At 39.0% G+C, this 24,456-nt stretch overlaps 1 protein-coding gene across 5 annotated transcripts in view; it reads right to left on the bottom strand.

Moving 5' to 3' along the window:
- The window catches only part of LOC119653475 (LIM domain-binding protein 2), a 201,586-nt gene that overhangs the window by 27,149 nt on the left and 149,981 nt on the right, over positions 1-24,456 (bottom strand). For all 5 annotated transcript variants that reach the window (XM_038058093.1, XM_038058094.1, XM_038058095.1 and 2 more), the window contains 2 exons: positions 10,431-10,512; positions 10,245-10,347 (listed from right to left, as the gene is read on the bottom strand). In XM_038058093.1, coding sequence (XP_037914021.1) covers positions 10,245-10,347; positions 10,431-10,512 — 185 coding nt within the window. The remainder of the gene's footprint in view (positions 1-10,244; positions 10,348-10,430; positions 10,513-24,456) is intronic.

Raw genomic sequence — 24,456 nt, 5'->3', positions numbered from 1 at the left:
AAGGTTATTAACGACCTCACTACATTTTTTGGGCTAGTATTCGTCGATATGCAAATTCGATAGGTGGAATGAAGCAAGAAATTTGGGCAAAGCGGAAACTAAAGGAGAACTGGATAGTTTCCACCACGAGAAGGCACCTTTGACTAAAGAGGTTTAAAGAGTCATCAAGCCAATCTACGAAGATTTGCCACGAGATGATCTCTTGAACAGATGTTTAGGAGCAGAGACCTAGAATAACAATGAGTCGTTAAATGCATTGATCTGGACTTTCGCTCCTAAACACCTTCATTTTGGGGTCAAGGTCGTAGAAATAGCCACTTTTCTGGCTGTAATTATTTTCAATGAAGAATTCAATGGCAGTCTCAAAATCCTAGTGACAATGGGATGTCAAGTGGGTCACATATGTCAGGTTTGTGCCGACCGCCGTAATGAAGCGCGAATTTGGCGGTCCGAACGACCATCGACTGACCTCGCTAAAAGAGCCAGAATTGAAACCAGAGAGCAACAATCGGCCTTACAAGCCTTTTTTTAAGAAACGGAGGGTGCTCTCTATGGACCAGGTATAGCAGATTAATGGTGAGTTAAAATTTTACTGTTGATAATCACATTTCAATTTTCAAATGCGTTTTTCTCGAAACTGCATCTTGAAAATCGGCTGCCACCATAGCTCAAAATCTATCCAACCAAATTCCTTGAAATTTTCACGACTTCTTTAATACATATTTCTACGGTCCGTAAACTAGGATAATTGCAATCGGACGGGCCGTTTTTTTTATTCATAAAAAAGGCCGTAAAAAAACACCAAAATCCAAAAAATTAAGTTTAAAAGGGCACCAAAAATATACCTTTTAATATTTTCTAATTATCCTAGTTTGCGGACCGTGGAATATTGTCCACATTAAAATGCCGTTTAGTTTTTTTCCCTCAGATGAAGGCAGCGCCCTCCAGCGTGGCAGCAGAAAAACACCTTTTTTGGAGATGGGTGCATAAATTGACACGTATTCCGAAAACTAGCTATGATATCAATCTGAAAAATTTATCTCATATACTAGAGATATCAATAAATATACGTTGAAAAAATCACGTTTCTATCTTCATCCAGTCCTCCAGAATAATTTTTCAAAAAAAGGCAAGAAAAACGGCCTTCACATGGGATGACCCCCTTAACATGGCATTCTCATACTAATCAAGAGTTCATCTAGTTTGATCTGATCAACAGCAGTGGGAGTAAAATCAAATATCCTTTCTCACAGGGGCCGAGGAAATTATTAATTCCAATTCCTAACGAGACAACCCATATTTTAATAGTGCATTGATTTCAGCAGCCTTTATAAATAACTTGCTGAGAAATTTCCAGTACCTTCTGAAAGCGACTTGCCGAAATAGTTTGAAATAAACGATACTATCAGTTTATGAAGACCGAAAGCATATCCTTGGAAATATCTCAGGACAACATACCAACTATGCGGATGCTATGACATGTGATGAAGGCATTGACATTCAGTGAATGATTCTTAGTAAATCAAGTTTGTAACCTGCTAGCATTTTACTAGTGACTCATCAAGAAAATGGTATATGTGAATGCATGTTATGCAACTAGTTATTTAGTTGCCATTAACCTCTAAACATAGATTTGAAAACTTAATCAAATTAAGACAACTCTCGAAAGCAACGGTAAAGCCTTCCATTAGAATGAGACACCTTTTCAAGCTTTTGGCCGCAGAAAGACACGTTAATTCAATAGCTTCTTTTCGAACAATGGGTTCATTGCTTGAATGCATGACAAAATATTTTGTGAACGGATCAAATCTTGTCGATTACACATCTCTCTGTGACCCTATCTCGAAATTAGTGTCCAGTTATTTCTATTTTCATTACGCATACATACAATCCGAGGCTCCGTTCAATGCACGATTTCTTCAGCTCTTCTCGACGTCCGTATCGACCATCGACATTTCTTCGGTTTCTTCGTTAGCCACCAACTTTTTCTTGAGATTTTTCTGTTATTTTTTCACTATTACATTTGGACGGGCATTCAGCCTTCATACCTAGCGTTCAGTACATTCATTTCGAGCAGGTTACCGTTCTTTTATCACCAATCATCGTCAGCAGAGCAACAGGCGCCTGTCCGCGCACCACCGCTCAACATACCTTGCCTGCCTTTCCTATGATGCTTTTCACCTGGTTGTTCTTCGGCGAGCCTCTAAAATCAGGTAGAAAAAAAATACAGTCATTCGGGAAAGTTATTCTCTCCAACTAATCTCAAGCCGTTTTTTGGTTTCTATTATTCTTTCTTCCATCGCTGGTGATTGCAAATTGTCCGCTTCTTCACATTTCATGGTCCTCTTGCAGGTTTTACTAGCAGGAAGGCTTTCAAGATTTCAATCTTAGGTAGTTTTCGGTTATTTATCTTTCTCTCCGTGGCAGAATCGAAATCTCGCTCGGTTTGCTAGACTTTCTTCCTGGTTGGCCATACTGCAATGTGAGTACATGTGTTCGAAAAATTACATCACATACTTTCCATATGCCTACCATCGACTAAAGAGAACGTAAAAATGATGTAAACTATGCGGCCAACAGAATTGATTTTGTTCGCTGGAATCCACCTAATGAAGATTAACTGGGATTTGTGTGTTTGTGGTTTTTTGGAAGCTGTAACGTACGTACATAGCCTAGAGTTGAGGCCCAAACTCCCATCTTTTCTGTAGCCACCGGCGAAGGCCCATGGTGACAGCTAACATTCACTTCTGCCGGAGCGATGATGGTAAAATGCAACGTTGGAGGTAAAAGCCGTTCAAGATTGGTTATGATCTAGTTTAATTGACATGCATTATAAATTTACCGAGTTCTCTGTTAATGACTTTCCACTCAACAAACGAAAATACAAGTGGAATGATGCTAACGGCAATGATACATTCCCTAACGTGCGTGGCATGAAGTACAGTCTATTCTAGCAAGTGGAATGATTAAAATTTCTTGAGAAAAAGTATTTCTGAAAGCGATTGTTAAGTGACTTCTATTGGACTCCTGGACTCAGATTGGGAATTTGAATTTAACAAGAAGACTTTTAGCGTTTGTTAACTGATTCGAGAAGCTCAATCTGAGACGTCTGAAAAGGTCAAAGAATGTTATCCAAATTTGGAATTGAGGAGAAAGTGAGAACAGTTTCCAAGCAACGCGAGCGAGCCTTTCCAAGGATAATATGATCGTTGAAAATTAGTTGACGATAGTGTCCCAGGTAATCTTACAGGACTTCGAGTTCTCCACTGGAACTTTCTAAAGCAATTAACATTACATTCCCTTCCAAGCAATCAAGTGCACTTTTGTCCCACTAGAAATTAAAAATCCACCTCATAAAGCGTGATCACTAAGGTAGGTAGGTAGGTATCAGTGGCCGCTCCGAGGAGCCCAATTAGCGCTTTGGTGCGTCGTTTTGATGCCACAAACTCCTAAGACCGTGACTGTTGTTATGGGAGCAGCCGGCTCCGATTTTTAGAGCCAACCCGTAGCATTCACGAAGGAAAGCAGCTCTCCGACCCTGCAGCTAGAAATCTCTCTGAGGTCTCCAAAGAATGGTTTACCCAGTGTCCGCAGCCTGACTCTAGCCAGAGCTGGGCAATCGCAGAGAAAGTGCATGAGGGTTTCCCTTCCTTCTCCGCAGCTTCGGCAATGCGAGTTGTAGGGTATGCCGAGCCTAGCCGCATGGTCCCCTATGGGCGAGTGCCCCGTGCAGACCGCCGTAATCTTGAATGCATTTGCACGCGTCTGGCACAGGAGCTCTCGTGATCGGGCTATGTTATAAGCGGGCCAAATTCTCTTTGACTTGGCACAGCTCGTAAGCCTTCGCCGTCTTAGCCCCGCGGCTGCTAGGTAGTGCGAGTAGACTCGGCACCCGACAGCCCCCAGCGGAACACCGACTGAATTCGCCGAAGGACTGCCAAGAGCAGAGCCTCGCCTGGCCAATCCGTCAGCCCGCTCATTCCCCTCTATGTTCCTATGCCCAGGAACCCAGAGGAGAGTGACCTTGAGCGTGCCACCCAGACGGTTCAGGACGTCTCTGTACTGCCCCATCAGCCTGGAAGATGTGGTCGCTAAGTACAATGCCTTGATGACCGCTCGGCTGTCGGTCAGAATGGTTATGTTACGCTTCGGGCTCGGATCTCGCTCCAGCCATCGACAGACTTCCAATATCGCAAGTACTTCTGCCTGGAATACACTGACGAAACCTGGGAAAGCATACGACTTGGATACACTGTGTGTATTCGAGAAAACCCCCGCGCCGACTCCGCAGGCCATCTTTAATCTGTCCGTAAAGAATACTATGTCATAACCTTGCAAAACGCCGCCGTTCTTCCACTTTGCCGTGGTTGGAAAGTCCACAGCAAAGTTTCACGTGAAGTTCGGCTTGCGTGTGGCATAGTCCGTGGGGAATGCCCAGATTTCACGAGGTACTTCATCTAGGATGTTGTTGTGGCCGTAGGACTTTGCTGCCAGCATCCGTACTTACGTTACTCAGTGTCATTTCCTTTCAATTTGTCAACGAGTCGTGATTGATATTATTGGCGAATTGAAGTTTTAATGCCGCACATTTTTACATCGTTTATTGGAATTTAACATCCCTTACTATGTTGAACCCAAACATAATCATTCTGGAGATTTTGTTGTTCGGATTCCCTGGTTATTTGTCTCCTGCATTATAATTGTCATTACTGCGGAACAAGAATTGCAGCATCCAGATCAACTCCAATATCATATTAAAACGAAGCAGCTTTCACGTTATTATAGGATGTAAAATTTCATTATCTCCCCTTCATAGGTTGAAGCGAACTAAAAGTACAAATTTGAAAATAGCCTCTTAGCATCCACATCATTCAGTTCGTTGACAGATTCTTTTTTTTTGCAGCATATTTCCCTTTCGCCTACTTAACTCCAACCTCAAAATCTTCGTTATTTTGCTTGCAGTTCGCTATTTGCCATCTCGACACTCATTCAATGGAAAATTCCAAATGACCATTTTCATTTCATTTTCATTTAACATTTTTGCCTACAAAACTCTATCGCATTTTAACCACCCCCAAAACCCTAAAATCTATTTAAACATTTCTAAATTTTAACATATCAATATTTCTAATATTCTGAATCGACCATTATGTTTTTTGTTGTTGCCTTCATCGAAGGCTGCATATGCTGCATATTATTAAAGGCATTCCCAACATTTGGTTTTGGCTAGAGTGAAATCCATGCGAATGTAAATTGATTTTGTTGGTCTAATGAGGTCGGTTCAAGGCATACAAATTGTGGAAAAGCTCAGGGCAGCTTTTGCCATTGCCCCAGCCGACGTTGAATTTTTAGTTCAAGGTCGAGGTCAAAAACAAAATTAGCGGAACATTGGGCAACCGAGAAAGATGGCATGTGGCTTATCACCGAATTTCCGCGGATCCGACACACGGGATGACCCCCTTAAGTGTGTTTTTCTGAAAATGTCATACTGACTCAATCTATTTGGCACTTGGAAGGCTTATTCAATGCATAAAAATGCAGTGTTTAGTCTTTCGATATTTTTCAATAGAAAATAGTCGTTTTATAACGCAAAAACGACATGAAAAATCGAAACATTAACTTGGACTGTAAGCCATTTTGTTAAAATTTTTAAGTCCTTCGGACAAACACTCGTTTTTGCTGCTATTTAACTAACTTATTAAAATTGGTTTACTGTCTGTCCATCGCTCGCATTTTTCTCGGGGCATAGCATGATAGCAGTCAACCTCATACGCTTCACACTAGGAGTTCAATATTATTAACAAATGTGAAGGCTGAAGAGAAGTAGATTTTTCATAAACGGGCTTTAATATTTCACCCATATGTCAATTATTCTCGTCTGATTGTAACGTCAGCATCTTATTTGCATGGCGTTAGCTGCACTAAATTTGTATGAAATTGATAAATTTGAACTGCTATAAGTTTTACACTACTAGCCGGATTTCCATGAAACTTGGCATAGGTATGTGCAAAATGTAGTACCATTTTTCAGTCTAATTTCTAAAAGTTGGTAATAGACTATTAGTAAGTTTAATTGAGCAAATATCGGAGTGAGAATATTTTGAGGCCCTGATTTCATACGAGTGCACTTTTCTGATTTTTTCAGATTTTCAATCCTGTCTCACTTTAAGTGTGTACATTTTCACTTCTTACTCGCGCACTTTACAATTCACGTGAAAACGGATACCAATTTGGGAAAGTACTAATAGAGACCTTCCATTTGATATCGCACATGACTATATCCGGTGAAAAAAATTGTACACCCCTCTTTACATGTATGGCCTCCCTTTAAACTGTACGTAAATTTGTCACTGTAGCGTGGGATTTTATAGTTCCCATATGTCCACCAAATTTCGTTCAGATCGTTTTGGAGAAAAGTACGTGTAACACATAGATAGGCACTGAATCGATTTTAATAAGGTTTTCTTTTACCTAACCCAATTTCCCTCTCCTCGGCCGTTACTATGACTTTCTGAACAGTCTTCGTACTTGTAAATATTTTCAATAGAACCAGAGGCAAATCCTTTATCTCTTCCGTGAAGTGTTTTTTGTTTTGTATTTCCCTGATACCTGTCTCTGTAATTGCTCCATGAAAGGCAAAATATTTGCTCTTGATATTGGAAGAGAATTGAAGATTTGTCATCGCACCAAGATGAGAATTGATATAATAATCAATGAAAATCAAGGGATAACCGTAGCAAGTCCACCCTCAATTGAGGGGTCCAATAAGCAAGCCCAATCCGACTGATAAAGACTATAGAGACGCCAAAACTCCTCGATACTATACGGGAGCAGATAGAGGGAAGGCAATAAGCATTTAATATGCATCTGAAACATTCCTTTTTTTCGTTTGCTAATTAACGCCGGGTACGTTCCGAGTAAATATAGGACCCAGCGCATTAACCACACATATGCGCTAGCTTGCAGCTTGTTTGCTGAAATGAACTTCCTGAGAAATTTGATTTTTCCTTCATTATTCTGCGCCATGTAGTTTTAGAGCGACCCACTGAACGACCATATCTTTAGGTATGACCTATCTACTGCCACTTCCGAAACACGTACGTTCCCCGTACGTTCTTCTTTCGAAATTGTGGCGACCCAGAGTACCCTGATAACACGATCTAGGCAACTATCGATGAAGGCTTGGAATTTGCGAGCAACACTGACGATCCATCCATCCCATACATCAGCACAGAGACAACATTAGTAGGGAACAATATCAACTTCAGTTGATGTTGAGATAGCTCCCAGATTGCCAAAAAATGCAGCGCTAATTTTTCTACCTTAACTTTATTAACTGCATCAAGAATCTCATCTCTGGTCTTGGGCGAATAAAAAATTTTATTATGTTCGATATTAGTAAACAAATAATGTTGCTTAGTTTTTAAGAAAAGTAGCCAGTATTTAAGCCATTAAAGAGGGGCATGTGTTTTCTTAAACTGACAGAATAAAGCGCTACGATACAACCTGCTTTTGTGTACCTTAAGAAACAATGCTGCCAGGTTACTCAGATTTTTTAGACACGGGAATTGTTACTGTAGATGCGAAATTTAATCAAAGAAATGACCACCTGCTTAACAACGAATCCGACGATATCCCATTGCTGTAAGAATATATATTTTCCGGAAAATATTCCCGAGCTAGGTGATGAATCCAACGTGGGTGATGTCATACTACTGTAACATATTGCTGGAGAAGTTTGTTTGTCGTTAGTCAGTCAATTTTTACAATAAAAAAATATAATTGGAAAAAATATATGTTTATAAAAGTGCGCCGCCTTTACATTGTCGACAATTGTCGATTGTCTATACTTTCATTGCGTCGTAAGAGCCAAATTTAGAGGAAAAGATTATCCTTATAGACGTCGGTTCACCTTCCATGGCATGTATCAAATCGTATCAGGTTATACCTATATAACGTATGTATTTGAACGACATGATTCCGACGCCGATATAATAATTCTGCATGACTTTTGTGCCAGGCACCACTTGTGAATGAGATTGTAAGTTAAAACTAATGATTCCTAGGTGATGGATAAAAATATTTGAGGATTATATTCAAATAGAAACGAATATTATATTACCGGCCTTCACCTTCAAGCGATGGCTGAAAGGAAATATCAGGAACACCTGTTCTGGAGTTCTGGAAAGGATACATGAATGGACCTATCTATCAGATGATAGATGCTACGTATTGCGTGGATATGAAATATAAGAGGTGGCCGACATTCAAAGCGTAATCACCATTCTCAATCCTATCACTAATAACATTTTTTTTAAAATAATCAATGACGCAGGAGTTTAATTTGAAGCCAAACCTTGATAATTGCTAGAGAATTTGATTTCTAGGCAGTAACGGTAGACGAGCAGAGATTATTATCCTGGTTTCACTTGGGTACAACTAAGTTGACTAGTGCTCAACATCCAGTCCTAGGATATAAACTCCTATGCCACCAGTGAGATCCAAGTATTATTTCGTTTGATCGGTAAGATTTTTCATGCTACCAAAACCGCAAAACTTTAGCTGTAATATCTTGAAACCCTTCGACGAGTTCTGTTCTTTTCCTCACCGAGCCGTAGAGCTTGGTTAAATGGCTTTACATTAAGGAATAAGGTAAGGAAAATCAAATTGAAGATTACTATCAGTAAGACCAAGATTTCAAGTACATAGACCACCACGGCCTCCTCATTGGTGTACGGAGCAAGTCACTCTAGAATTATCTGATCTAGCAGTTTAGCAGGGGTGTATGCTTATTGAGAATCCCTAGCGAAACTTAAAGCATATTGCCCGAAAATCGGGAACTGTGTCGCGAGGGAAACTTTTTAGTACCTTTCGAACCTGGTCTCAGTTTTGACATTTGTTTGAAAGGCCGAGAGTGCAGGAGGTATAGTTGACCACTTCTTTCACGGATCCATTTTCAGAAACTACCCAACAGAAAAATCTGAATAAAATGATTGGTGCTCAGGCTTCAAAATACCGTTGATACCGATATACCACATACAAATTAAATTAATAATATATTACTATGTTTTGGGAAAATTGGCCAGGAAACATCTTAAGTTTATTCTACAGTCATAATATGAACAATGGTACAGTAGATATATAGTAGTAATATAGACAACATTATGAAGCATGATATCTCCAAATTTGGTAAAGACCGTATTATTACAGTTTTTCAAAATGTTCTCTTCCTTGTAAATTTACTGCAATTCAAAACACTGAATATCGATATTACAATAAAATGAGTAGTCTGACATAGCATGCATACATATTACGGGCTACGTATGAATGGAATAGTTCGGCACTCAAATATACTTCCAGAAGAAACACACAAAACCTTTCATACCTGAAGCGTCCAGCTTTCGGTTTTCGACTTGTTTTAAATTATGTAAGAAGGTTCCATCAATAAAAGTTTCCAGGAAGCTTTGTTAGTTCATCTCCGGAGGTAACGCAGGAGACAAGAGATATACCACTTCTCCCAATACAAGGATATAACTCGAATTGATTATAAAATTCTTTGTATATCAACCTTATTCCGCTTTTTCGATTAAAGATTGGGAGAATACTGAATATGCATCCACTTAATGACGGACAAGAACACTCGGTGAGAAACGTTTTCTCACTTTTTTTTTTTGGTCCATGGAGCCAAACACCCAACTTTTTAAAAAAGACAACTGAAGATTTCGACCAAGGAAGAGGCAACTCATCAGACGTTCCATAACCTCGGTGCTGAGAGCAGCTTCCTTGAGGTACAAATTTGTGACAATAGCACCAGAGGCCTTTTGATAATTTTTTGTCCGCAATGTGTCGCCTTGCTTGCTACCTTTCGATCTGCGATTTTATCTTGATATCAAACTCGTAGATAATAATAATGATTCTTTCATGAGGACATCATTGTTGCAGTCTTCAGGACCGTCAACAAAATGGTAAACTTGCTGAAAAGTGCGCCTTTTCTAGTACTTAATACCTTTTATCAAGCTTCATCAAAAATTTAATATGAACTTGCTTTATTTGTGTAGCAATTTGCATCGTCGACAAGAAAAAAACATGATACAATTCCAAGAGAATGTCAACTAAGTACCTAGTTCATATAATCGTCCACTTTAATTCGCATATTTATTGAACCCTTTTTTTAAACAAAAATATTCTTAACATTTGATATATTTATATTATGTACGTTTATCTTTCAAATTATTTATACTTACTATATCGCTTAGGTCCATCTTCTAAACAAAATGAAAGCGTTAAGGTAGCATCGTCTTCAAAAAATTCCGTGGCAAATGAATCCCACCAACAATTATCACTTTCCTGAAACAATTTACAATTTTTAGAATATTTACCAAAAGAAGATACCAGAAAATATAAATGTTGAAATCATAGACACTACTAACCTCGGTCCTTTGCTGTAACCGTTTATTTAATTCAAAAACCCTGTGCTCTGTTTGGCTAAAATATGATGTATGTCTCCTAGGCCTGCAATGGAAAGAATAGAAATAAATGGATTATCTCTTGAAATCTGAAAAACTTTTATATAATTTTTTAATAATCATATGCAGTGTACATAACACTGCATACAAACTTCAGGACTAACCAAATTCTTGTAAGCATCACCACCAGAGTTCACAGCTTTTCAATTCAATATATAATAGTATGGATAGAAAAATACATGGAAAAAGTGGCTGTGAATAGGTCACATATTTCATGGTTGTCTATACTGTTTCAATTGATGAATGGAAGAACTTTGAACACTCTATCACAGGATATTGAGAATATAATTAAACACGCATGAAGGGAATGACATATTCTTGCGTTGAGTTTAAGAAGAGCCTCCCAAATACAAGTGGAATTTTAAGTCACTCAGGACACTTAGTTGCCAGTTTAGATCGTATAAGTTGTACAAGGATTTTGATTGACTTTCTCCTTTATCTTTATTTTCACTGGAAGTGGGATATCAGTCGGCTAAGTCAGAGTAATGATCTCAGGCGAATGACAAACAATAGTAAAATTTGCAAATCCGACACTTGTACAAAGTAGGTTGACATATGAAAGAATACTTAATACAGATGGCAAGTTGAAATACTTGAAAGTAGGGAACATATTAAAATTCCTATCGGTCATAGGCTTGATCGATACACTACAAATCTGTATATTGTAACCATTAAGGAGGCGCAATATGTAGTTCTTCTAGGACGCAGCGAAACTTAAGTCGACAAACTTATGTTGATACCGTTTAATGTTTTTTGTTACAGCAAAAATCAGATTTTTTATTATTTCTATTTATTATTATTGCGGCTAACAAATCTTTCTCTTCGGATGTGATGAATTGTGAATATTACCAAGGGGTTGCTCCGAGGAAACAGTGATCCTCGGATGACAACATATTGCCGAAAGTGCAAGTGACATTCTCCATTCGGTCGGACTAAACCTGTCAACACTTTGATTGAGTCCAGTATTTCTGTGCCCGTTACCACCAAGATGTTTGGTGTCATGAAATGTAGAGCCCAGTATATTAAAATTGTATTCATCAGTTAGGTAGGATCTTCGATATAATACATATTTCTTGTCCAGTCCTGGGTGGAGTTTTTTTGTATTGTCATTCTGTCTTGGGTTGCAATTCATGCATTGCACCATCATGTTCTCATTTGACGCTTTAAAAAACAATTTTTTTTTAGTTTTTTATTAACTCTAGATATCTACAAATAAGATACCAGGAGGTTTTTGCTGTATCCGAAAAAAGGGGTTTTAAAGAGGGTTTCCGCGAACTTAAAACTTTGAATGAGTTTATCTCAAAACCACGTTTTCCAAACTGGATCGCACTATTTCTAAAGAACTAATAAGCCGATTTGAATCAGCTTTTTTAAAAATGAATAGTAATATCCGACTGTAACTTAGTCCCCTATTAAGAATGATAAACGTTTGGCCAATATTTTTAAATCGGAAAATGACTAAACAAATTATTTTCTTCTTGAGTCCGCCATTTTAAAAGTTGTTATAATAGATTTTTATAAAATAGTCAGACAATAATCACAACACTATAGATTGAAAAAAAATCTCTCCTTCTGTTACAGATCAACCGTAGTTACCATTTTATGCAAACCATCGATACACCGTTTTTTTGGAAGGCCTTACTTCGCAAGGGTGCAGTGCTCAGTCGGAGAAACTTTGTTTAACAAAATATTACTATCTTTTGTACTCCAAGTGTTAATAAAACTTTTAAAAAACCGCATTGAACAATATTAAATACTTTTCACACAGTAAAATTCCAAAAAAAAACGTTCAAAAAGCGGTCGTCATATGAGAACACACCCTTAATGATGTGTTAAGTTATAGGCCAACAAGAGCGAAACAAAACAGAACTGAACAGAAACATTCATGATCAAATAGGATTTGAACCCCGTACAACAAAATCTAGAGGCCGGTACACGTTCAATTTGGCCAATTTTTGCTGGTGGATCTACTCACATTCGAAGGAGAATAAGCATCTATTTTCGCATGATTTTTTGTATCGTATTCTGCACAGAAATTGCGAAATGATTCATGCTTGCACAAAGCTAAATCATCATTAATTCGAAGTTTGTAGATAAATAGTAAAAGTTGTGCAGGCTTCATTATTTAGGGCGTCGCCGTAAGACAAGATCTGTTAAAAAACGGATGAGTGTTGAAAATCCAATGCTTTAGGCCGGCAAATTACGATTCGGTTTTTCCCGAACCCTGCCATTGTAGAAATGTATGCATATGTAGTTTCAACATGAACTGGGCCACCCTTAAAAGTTTGTTGTATGATTATTGAAGCAGTTATATTGCTTGGTAGTGGAATCCACTGTGCTTAGAGTGTATTTGGACATTTCGTGAAGATCACCGCAAATAACGCATTCGTTGGACAGATTGACTGATTCAGACGAATCTCGACGAAAATAAACTCCCAAGTCCGAAATCAAAGTGGAGCTTACACAGAGTTTCAGGACTGCAACAGGCTTAAAAAGGGGAAATTCCTTGAAGGGAGATGAATTCGTTGTAATAAAATGTATCATGACATACGAAAGGAAGCGGCTCAAATCAACACTTGATTCCCCTGATGCTAAACTTTCAATTATCTGATCTAAGCACCACGTTCTTTAGTTAGAAGAATTCAGAAGCGATAAGCAATTTGAATCAACTGAGTCCTCTAAACATTTTTTATTTTCCTTTTTAGTCGTTTACTAGTGGCTCTACCCATTAGCACTCGTTTGGGTCTCCTTCTCTAATACATTCCCTCAATGTCGCTATCCCATTGCAATATTCGTAATTTGGCTAGAGGCCGTACTGGTTCTGGATAATCCGGAAAGTCATGTTGTATTTTACTAGCAGATAAAATTTGTTTATTTTTAAAAAAGATGCGCCATTTGCTTCAACTTATAAAAAGGTGACACATCTGTCTGTACAATAAAGAGTAAAAAGAAATTTGTCAAAATTTCGGTAAAGTTTACGATGATGATGGTTTAACAAAACGTCAGCGCTGGTTTCTGAAATTCCGTACTGGTGACTTTGATGTGAACGATTTTTCTCGTCCAGGAAGTCCAATGAAGGCTGCGAAAGACGAGCCTAACTCCCTCTACGAAATGGGAGGCGCTCGCTGGCTCACCCGTAAGCAAGCTTGATTTTCGCGTTCCTAATGTTTAGTACATAACCCATATGGTGCAGAATCATACCAGTTGAGATATGCTTCCTACGATAACGTCCAATGCAAACACATTGGATCGACATCGAAAGCTAACATTCACCAGAAGTTCTTGCTGCCATTGTGGTTGGATTTCAAAAGAATTTCGAGCTCTTACCAAGGAATCAAACGAATAATAAGAACATGCACTGCCGGAAGTATTGAATGGTGCAAAGAAAAGCGTCCAGACCCCGTCACTGACAACAACGCAAGATCAAACATCAGTTTGGTCAGCCCCCAAAGGCTGTTGAAGCTTGGTTGGGGTTTGTCGCCTCATCCACCACACCATTCGCCTTTAAAGGGAGGTTATTCTATTAGCGATTGTCAAAAGATCGTAAAGGGGTATCGAACAAAAAGGATCAATACAATTTGATTAAACTGTACGCTTTATATGAATAAATTATCTTTAAAAAAACAGTAAACAGTATGATTTTCCGGATTAATTGGTACAATTTAATAATTTGCTAAGAATTCACTTTCTGTCTCCCTCCAAAAATCTTCCGAATGATTTACCTTTCAAAAGCATTAATATGTTTTCCGTTACCTGTGTTAAGACATACGTCTAGTATCATATTTAATTTAGTTTCATCTTTCAGTTTTAGCTTGCCTGTTACTCTTTCGGTAGTGACGTGCGAAACCCTTCGAATTTGTTGGTTTTTCAGGATCCGGTGCATTCCGACGCATCGGCGAAGGACACGAGAATTTTTTTATGATGGCACATGGGGAATTGAAGCGCTCAAAGGACCGCCCTAACATTTGCGAACCTGGCTATTACAGAGGCACGCAAACATGTGTCGACGGAACACTTCGATGGAGCTTCAATATTTACGGGCGGATCTTCACGGCCGATTTCGTCATCTTCTTAGGTTTGTGGAATGGCTCCCCTCTCTTGGTCGTCTTCGGCACTCAGGATGTTCAATTTCATATTTTCCATTTTCGACTTTTGAGAGTAGGGTTCCTCAGCACACGAATTGGTTCACTTGTTCAAAATTGGACTTCCCAATTGCTTTATTCACCATAACAAAAGCAGTTTTCAAGGTTTAGGTCATGTATTTTCTTTTGGAATCGTTGGTCCACTCCTATTCTATTCTCCCTCCAATTCCTCGACTCATTTCACTTGCTGTTGCCTCTAACTTCTACAATACCTTTTTCGTGTAATGCATGGTCAAACAAAAATATTCACTTCCTCTATGTGCCAATTGCTAGGATTTTGTTAGTAGTGTATCTCTAGTATCACTTTTCCGGAAATTAAAGAAAGTCCTCTCCTTACTTAAGTAATGATGCCGATGAGAAGCTTTTTATTGGTTCAGTTGGGATGTTTGTTTGGTAGTCGTTACAGATTGTAGGTTTTACTAACCGAACTATAGTACAACCAACACTTTTGGCAGTGGAGGGACATCGATGTTGTATTGTCAAAATTTTTCGAGCACATGCCTTATTTATAAAAAGAATCGCTATTATTTAATCCCATCCAAACCGTGAGGTATCTAGATGATCAAATAATTTATCAAATTTTTTCTTGAAAACTGTGACGAATCTACAAACGATATGAATAAAACAGTCTATCAGTGATGGAAAAGCTTCAAACAAGGACACCTAGTTGTTAACGCTCTCGATTTGCCCGAACTCCCCAATACATCAACAGTCAACGCTGTGAACCAGGTCAAGTTAGTGATTCTGGAAAATCGTTGATTCATTATCAGAGGAGGGACTAATTATACCGTCTTATCATCTGATTCATGCGAAATATTTTCCAATGTTTTGTGCATGAAACGTATAGCAACAAAGTTTCTTCCGAATTTTTCTGAAATTTGAACTAAAAAGAACGTTACATAGTCATCGCTCAAGAATTGCTTAGTCAATATCGATCGACAACTTATTTAAATGTTCAAATCAAGTGACGAACGTATGGCTATATTCGTACTATGAAGCTCTTTCTGGCGGTTTTTCCTTCGATTTCAATGGCCTGGTCAATCATGATTTTTTTCCATACGATTGAAAAACCGAAAGGAAAATTATCGGGAAGCTAAGCAGTGTATCGCCAGATCACTTATTTCGGCTCATGCGTCTTGATCATGAATTTTATGAATTTTTCAGGAAGAACAAAATTGGTATGCCTTTTTAAGAAAAATGAACAATCCTAGTATTTTTCCTATCATATCTCCTCTATATTCAAAGAATTTTCGTTTGCATCCCGGCTGTTTATGTAGGTAACTTTGTCTTTGCCTGATGACACATTAATACATCGACGAATCATGGAACTATATACTCGTAGCTTCAATGCATTTTACAATGACTGAATGGAAACTATCCCTGACATTTTTCTTTCACTCTTAAAAGAAGACATCTTACTAAGTGTACAACATAATCTGATTGTCGATCCAAAAATACACATCTCCAATATTGCAGCGTCATCAAAAACCCCTTGTCGTCCTTACAAGTAGACCACCATGCTTGCATATTGCATACAGTTTCCACTCTACTGTAACTTCTTAACCCAATTATTCAAGATTCTGGAATAACTTCTACCTAATGACAGTTCTAAAGTGGTAACTAAAACCTCCTCCTTGCGCTGCCCTAATTAATACCCACTTCCCAAACTATCGTCCCCTATTGACGATACCTGACATAATCTCACGCCTAAGATACTTTCTTCCAATAGGACTAGAAACAACGCTCAATATGAGATCCAAAGTTGTAAAGTTAAGATAAAAAATAAAGAAATTAAATATAATCTAAACGTAAAAAACCCATATCACGTCCAAGCGAAAAAGCCAAAAATAGACACAGACAAAACTTTAAGGAGATACTTTAATATGAGCCTCACCAGGCCACCGGCCGCTCTCACCACAAAAACCAACCCTCATCCGAATCTCTCCGACCACCTTCCTCCCACAGGGTAGAATATTTTAAGCAAGAGCTCAACTTTAATGTGTGCCCAACTTTATTCGGGAGAATTGCAAATATAACACACACAGAACGAGAGCAGCCACGAGCAAGTTAAGGGTAAAAGAGAGACAGAGAGAAGCAGCAGGACAACCCCTCCTCCTGCTAAGAGCACGTTTCAACAAACCACCTACTAAATGCTTATGTACAAGCTACGAAGGGATGCTAGCAATTCAGCAGGTTGTACAGTGGGCGGTGGATACGACAAGGGTCGGGTTGAATCGGGGTCGTTATGAGTGTTCGGGGAGTAACACAAAACGCATAAAAACACACTGAAAAGCCTTTTGCAGATGAAAAATGGTCGGCAGGAGCCGGACGAGAGGAAAGGATACAGTGCAGTTCAGAAGTTACACTTTTTTAGAGAAAGTTTGTTTATGACTTAGGTAACAAGTGATAACTTAGGTAATCTCAAATATTTTTTTTTGTTGTATGTATTTTTGGAGCTTTCATTGGAAAATGGTAAATTGAAAAAATTGAATGAAATTCATATTCTTCAAAGTACATTGAATAAATATCAATTTTGAGGATTTTGATTTCGCTTCGGTGGATTTGATTGCTGAAATTCAATGATGAAATGTATTTGAATTATTTTCAAGGGCCGACATCCTAGGGAACTCCCACAGGGAACACTTTTAAGTCTTCATTACTTGACAGTATACTACGCTCGGTGTTAAAAACACTGGCTTGTGGATACCCTTAGGATGAATTTGCATATCAGAAAAATGGAAAAGATCGTTTTCCTAGACAGGTGAGAAAAGCACCTAAAGGATTCCCCAAAGATAGCCACTGGTTCACAAAATCCCTATGCTTCCTTCATTGTCTTCACCGAATAAGCAATAATCGCCCTCTACAAAAAAATTTTTTTCGATGAAAATAGGATCCGTTTATAAGAGCTTTACAAGAAAGGCTAATTGGTCATTGGGTTATGGCCTTACTAGCATTGCTATGTCAATGGAAACTTAGCAGTAGCTTACAAAAGTTTGATGAAGATAAGATAAATTCCGAGCATAATAGTCAATTGTCGAACCTAAGGTATACCAATTGAACATTTTCTGTGTTTACTCAGACAGAAGGTATTAAATGATGGTGGGTGATGTACTTGCCGGTTTAAATAGAGGATTGCCACACCCGTAAACATTAAAAGTGGAACTTTCAAGGGAAACTTTAAGAAGTTTCAATGAAGAGAGAGCCTAGCAAACACTTCATGATAGAAACGCCGATGACTGAAAGTGACTGAAAAATCAGGGCAATTTAATTAGACCACCTTTCAGAGAATAGGCGAGTAAATTTTTTTGCTTGTTAATTATAACTACAGAGATATTACCTTTTCTGTGACTTGACCGTTGAGTATTCATTCAAAATATTCACTTCTTGTATGCTTCCTGCACACTCCTTTGTGGAGCACAAGGTATCCAAAAAGTTCCTTTGTTCTATTGTTTTTCTCCATCTTGGTTTCAATGGCCTATGTTTCAGTTTCATTGTCATTATAGCTAATGCTGTTGTAAGGAATAAGCCTATAGCAGCAGGATAACACAAAGGCGAACAGAAACGATCAAACTGATATTCGAGAGTTCAAACAACTCAGTTATAACACCCTCGGTATTTGCTGCCTGTCGTAAAGCGAATAAATTTTGGGCTAGATACTTCCAAATTTTGAGTCATACTTATGCTTCTTTTTCTTCTTCATCGTCAGCCTTTGTTCCGTTCAAGCCCGTTGCGATCGGTTGCGCAATGTTATTCAATAAGAGGCCTGATCTGGATGCAATTGAGATGCTTTCAAATCATTAAGCCACCGTTGTTTCGGCCGGCCTTTTGGTCGTTCAGACCAAGTTTGGTAAGTACATTATCGTTAGCGCGAATTACGCAGCCAAACATCGAAGACGCTTCTCTTGCAATTTTTCCACGTTCGATGAAACCCCATATCGATCGCGGTTATCTTCATTTCGGATGTGATCATGGCATGTTACGCCACTCATCCAACGCAACATCTTCGTCTCCATTACAGCGAGGCGCCGTGCATTACCCTTTAAGGCAGCTAACACTCAAACTCACAGAGGGCGACAGAGCGGACGATACTGTAATAATTTGGTATTTGAGAAGTTCGTCAGTAGTTTTGTATTTCTCAACAATGGTTTGATTAAAGGTTATTTAAACAATGTCGCGAATACGGTTATCAAAAATGCGTTCAAAAATCTTCATGGTATGGAACAGAAACCGGATCGGACACTAATTTGAACATTCTGCTGGACTGCTTTTTCTTTCCCATATTGAAACGGCCGTGCTTTCTTGCCAATCAGGTGGTGTTCTACTTGCCTCAATAACCTGATTGAAGAATTCTGTAAGCCATAGTGTTGGGTCCCAGCTCTTCGTTTTGCAGAGCTCAGATGCGATGTCGAAGTCTACATAAAGGAGACCGGTTGCAAGATACAACAACAGATTAAGGAGCACAAAGGCAATGTAAAGCAAAACCGCTGCATAGAATTAGCTCTAGCGGAACACAAACTGATATCAGGTCATCGATTTTCCTTTCACAGGACCGAGGTACTGTCAAAAACTGCCTCAGATTACCTCGGAAAACCATAGGGCCATTGAAATCAACATGCTAATATGGACTATTTCTTTTGCTTGGGCCTTACGCCGTCCATGCGTTTGCCCATTTCTTGACAAAACCGGGGCTGGTTCTGACGCGTCAGGCGTAGTGAATGCCCTAGCATTTCTCCGAGGCTCTGAACTTCTCGGCCTGTTACCGGACCTGTCAACAAGAGAGATCAGCTAGAATTTAGCATAGTGGAGTAACTCCAACTTCATCTTCTATCTTATCTTTTTCCTTGATCTCAGCAGACTAAATAATCTGGGGAATATTTACTGCATTATCCCGGTATAGTGTTATATAGCAGGCAGTAAAGGAACATTGAACAGTTCTTGGGGAAATATTCTTAGTAGCATGTCGAACACCAGGTGCCCGAAAAAGCCTTATGATATCACTGGGAAATGTTTTTCCCCACGACACGGTAGCCAGGACTAGTAAGTAAAAAGGACGAGGAACGAAACACATATTATACACAGAGTTGCCATTATGCGTTACAGATACAAATTTCTATATTGATAATATTAATGCTGCAAAATACCCTGTTTTGCTTCGGTTAATTTCTAGCATATTAATGGAAATTTCAAATCTATCTATCAACCTTTTGCCAGCGAAAAGCCGCGACCCTACTCTATGGGAGTAAATTTACACTATCGTCCGGGTCCACCGACATAAATCATAAACTTCTAACTCAGCGAATTACTCCTTGTTCTAGGGAGCTCATCTTTGTCTAGATGATTATCCGGTAGAATAATTGTGCCAAGTAAAATCAACTAAGCGCCAACGAAAACTTCCAAAGCAGAGGGAAGAAGGCTTTCTGTGAGAAATTGAAAGCAGCCTAAAAGAGCCTTCCAAAAAGTGACATTGTGATCGTAATGGATGATCTAAACAACTAATATGGACTCTGATAATATTTTTCTTAGAAATATGATAACCAAACTCGACCAAACTTCCACCAAGTCATTGGTGGCATATTCTTCGAATACAGAGATTGTCGTAAGGGTAGTTGGATTTTAACTGTCTTTTAATGTATAACGAATCAAATCTACCCTAATCATATGTAGCAATCGATTTGAGCCTCGGAAGAGATCATCATTTGATACCTTTGTCGATCAGACTGTTTTGACACTCAAGTTCAGGGCCGACAGTTTTTAATGATCCAGCTGTCGTTTGGAAATGCAAAAATTATTTTAATAATCGCAGGGCATATATATTTAATTATTCATCGAAAGTGGGCAATAAACAGAGCAAATTCAACTAGATATTGACCTCAGAAGAAAGAGAAAGTAAAAAGGTAGCCTGTGCTTAAACCTATTATAGGAAAACGAATTTAAGGGACCAAGCTGTAGAAGGTCATGTGTCACGGTAGCTGATGTCAATAGAGACTTAGCAGTCCATCAGGGGGTATACATATATTGGAAAAGGTTCTTTGTTATTGTATGAAGAATATCAAGAAAGTGCAAATGATAAGCGCCCACAAGGAGAAAGCTTTTTTGAAGAGGAAGTGGATGACAAGACAGATACAAATGCGATAGGCAGAGCAGGTCGGGGAGCAATGGTTTAGTAGAAACAAAATATAGAGGATATTCTGGACGCACGACTGATCACATCGAGGCGTTGATTGTCTGTTGAGTTAAATAAGGAAAGAAAATGTTCGCCAAGAGAGTAGTAGGAAAAAGAAGTGAGTAAGAATTTAAGCGTGCAACTTATCAAGTGGCACATATTGGTGTTAGGTGTCAGAGTTTATCAACAGAGCAGCAATGAATCGTAATATCTAAATTTATGACTTTACAAAGGCAAGGGGTTAACGTCATCTGTGTAAAACAAACAACCACGAGTTAGAAGAGGGCGAAGATAGTTGTAGAAGAGAAATAATTTGGAGCTCAGAATGGATCCTGGGTTTAACGGGTAAAAAAACTTGATATGCATCCATCAAAATAAATGCTGTAGGATCAGTCAGTACGGTAGGACGTGAGCCACACAATAAATGACAGGGAAATGTTACCCGTAACCCATAGAGTTGATGGTTTCTAAGAAATCCAAAATACAATACCTGCACTTCAGGCCAAAAATTTAGGCATTTAGCCATCAGATTTGAAAAGCCTAGTATGTTGGTAGCAGGGGACGGACAAGGCTGTTTTTACTATGTAGAGTGCAACATACGCTTTAATATGGTCAACTTGAACGGACAATCAGCCTATATCTCTCAGGGATTATCTCGGCAGAGAGAGAGAAAAGCTAAATAGGATAGTAATTCTCGGCGAGTATTATCGCCACTTTTTGTATGGAAATAATTAATTCTTCTTTCCAAAGAACGGCAAAATTATGCTCGTTGATACTGTTGTTACAAATTAGGGGAAAAAAGAGCAAGGAACAGGATTGATTCGACTAGGGAAGGGGGTAGAAAGGAGGAAAAGTGGTAGTACACCGAGAAGTAATGATACTGTAAGAAACACCATAATTGAAGCGAGTTAACAGTGAACCCAGTGAACTTGATAAAAGCGGAAAATGTCTGGACAATTTTGCAGGAGTTGCGAAAATTAAGCAAGCCTGCAACTTCCGCTCACTAATCCGACTTCAATGCGAGGACCGTAGAGCTTTGAAATGACTCCAATCAGAATAATTTCCGGAAAGCAGAATTTTTTTTGGCAGAAGTTTTAGACGAAGTTTTTTTGCAGATTTCAGTGGTGAAATTTTATTGGAGGAAAAAGGGTGCAACAAGGAAACACCAGTTAGAAGGGTATAAAAGGTGTTTTGCCCCAAATTAAGGGAATGAAAATGGAAGGCCATTTACTTTAAACACTTCCTTGGAGAATATTGATGACTACTAAACCGCTTTCTGTGTTTGCGTAAGTATGTTCTCGGGCATGTTCCATAGAAGGGTCATAACACATCGTGTAAAGAGCGAAAGCACTAATGATTGTGGTGGGTGGAAACGAACTGACACGCTTGGGAATCGATTCCCTGAAAAATCCAGTGAAGTTCAGCGTAGCGATTTCGTTACTAAAAACCATAAAACGAAAGAACTTGTTAGTGGTCAAAAGTCTGTCGATACTCCCGCCAACGGCGTTCATTGTAAGCTTCTCAATCACAATCATGAGCAGTTTTTAAGTTTTAAGAGAGTTCTTCAATTGCTGGTCACCGTTACTTGTGGGAATGGATCGCTGTTGTAAATAGAAATGAATCGCCTCATGCATGCATTAAAATAAAATGAGGCAGACAAATTTGGCAATCTCCGTGCGGAACTGCTCATTGTAACCCCTGCAATTTCTGTAAAATTACTACTTTCACTTATCTGCAATTCTCATGCACTTGAGATCTTTCCTGGCGAGTCGAAGAATCGTAAAAAATCCAAAGGATACTCGTCTTGAGTTTGATAGCTGGAGAGGCTGTTTCCTTCTGCCATGATAATTGTGACTAAAATAACCCTGGAATGCATTAAAGCACACCTCAAAAGATTTATCGACGGAGTTAGGCTGTTTTCGCTTTGCATTCTTCTACATTCGGCATATTAGCACCTTGCGAATTACGCAATTTAGATCTGAGCTCTAACGGCTTTTCATCAATTTCGCGGAGACTGTTGACAATACAATTACCTGGAGTACTCCATACAACGCCAAATATGGTGAAACAAAAGTCTTGTACTACATCGAGGTAAAACTTCGGGTGAATTTCACTACCGGGATTACATTTAGTCACAGATTCTTTTCCACCCGATGCTAGTGACGTTCCCCATACTGCTTCAACTGTAGCACGTGGGAGGATTCCCTTTCCTCAAACACCTGGTCTACACTGGCGATATCTTGCTTTCTCACCGAGTCATAGAGCTCGCCGAAACAACTGAAACAGACTGTCAGAAACCTTGAGCGATGACACGTAGGTGTGGTTAATGAAATATATCCCACATAAAGGTTTATGACGATAACAAATATATCCCACTTCCTATAAGTGACTAAATATTTTTAGCACGTCGGCATCCCCCTTTGCTACAGCGTCCTGGATATACGTCAAGAGAAGCTGACACTGTTTGATGGGAACTGAAACTGCCAGGTTATAAAGAAAGTCCTTCATATTTCGACGGATTGCACAATACGCGAAAAGTTAAATTGAGCTCCACAGAAAACAAAACCCTGAATATTCTCCGCTATCTAAACAATAGCCAGAAAGTATGCTGTTGGTAGGAGCTAGTCAACAACATTAATAAGGACCTATTAGTGTAAGCTCGACACCCAGAAACTAGAAGCTCATCGATTACCCCTTTCATGGAAGTAATTAATGTTGAAGAAGTCATGAAGGCACTTTTTGTAATCCATCCTATTAGCGAAAGAAGCGGTCTAGTCTGTGAAAGACAAAAGAGCGCTAGAGCCGGATGGTATCCTCAGCGAAATGCTGCTTGTGCTTAGGTATAACTTATTATTCAGCGCATTCTCAAAACTGGAGAGGCTAATAAGCAAAGGGTACCTTGAATTCTCATCAGTGTATACTTTTCTCGGTATGTTAACACAGCGGGAAACTTCTCGAGAAACTCGCCAACGGAAGATTTGTGGCAGACCTGTTAACAAAACAGTATGATTCTAGAGCGCATCGATTTACATTAAATATAATTGAAGAAGTGGTCTAAACAGTCAAAGAGTCGTGCTCTTCGCAACATTGAATGTGAGGAACGCTTTGAATGTTGCAAGGTAGTTCCACATACTTGAGACGTTGGAAAATCCTAGAACACTTCTTTCTAACGTCGAGATGCGGAAATCTATTTTTGGTCTGGATTTGTTGAATTACACTTGGTTGATTATGCAGACAATGCTGGCACTAGTTAATAGGAAGCTTGGAATGGAGATAAGGCGAGTACATAGTTGGATGATGAATTCTACTTAGCTCTGGAAAAAACGTCGTTGCTCTGACCAAAACGAGGATTCCTACAGTATTTTCTATACGAGTAGGTAAGACTGCGGTCGTGTTCAAGCCGGTGGTGAAAAACCTCGGCATTATGATATACTTAAAGATGACTTCAAGCAGACATGAAGTGTTTTTGATCCGCCGGTTAATGACCATTGTCAATGCTAATGAACACGATTTAGTCGATCCTTCTTTATGATTCTGGAATGTGGGCTGGTGCCTTCAATACCCAAAGGTACCGCAAGCACGGCCATTCCGCCCTCGCGTTCCGCTTCCGAGAAAAAAACTCCAG

Source organism: Hermetia illucens, chromosome 4 (genome assembly GCF_905115235.1).
Source record: "Hermetia illucens chromosome 4, iHerIll2.2.curated.20191125, whole genome shotgun sequence".
Classification (NCBI taxonomy): Eukaryota; Metazoa; Arthropoda; class Insecta; order Diptera; family Stratiomyidae; genus Hermetia; species Hermetia illucens.
Note: the sequence above shows the minus strand (reverse complement) of the source record. Positions and strands in the feature narration are given on the sequence as shown.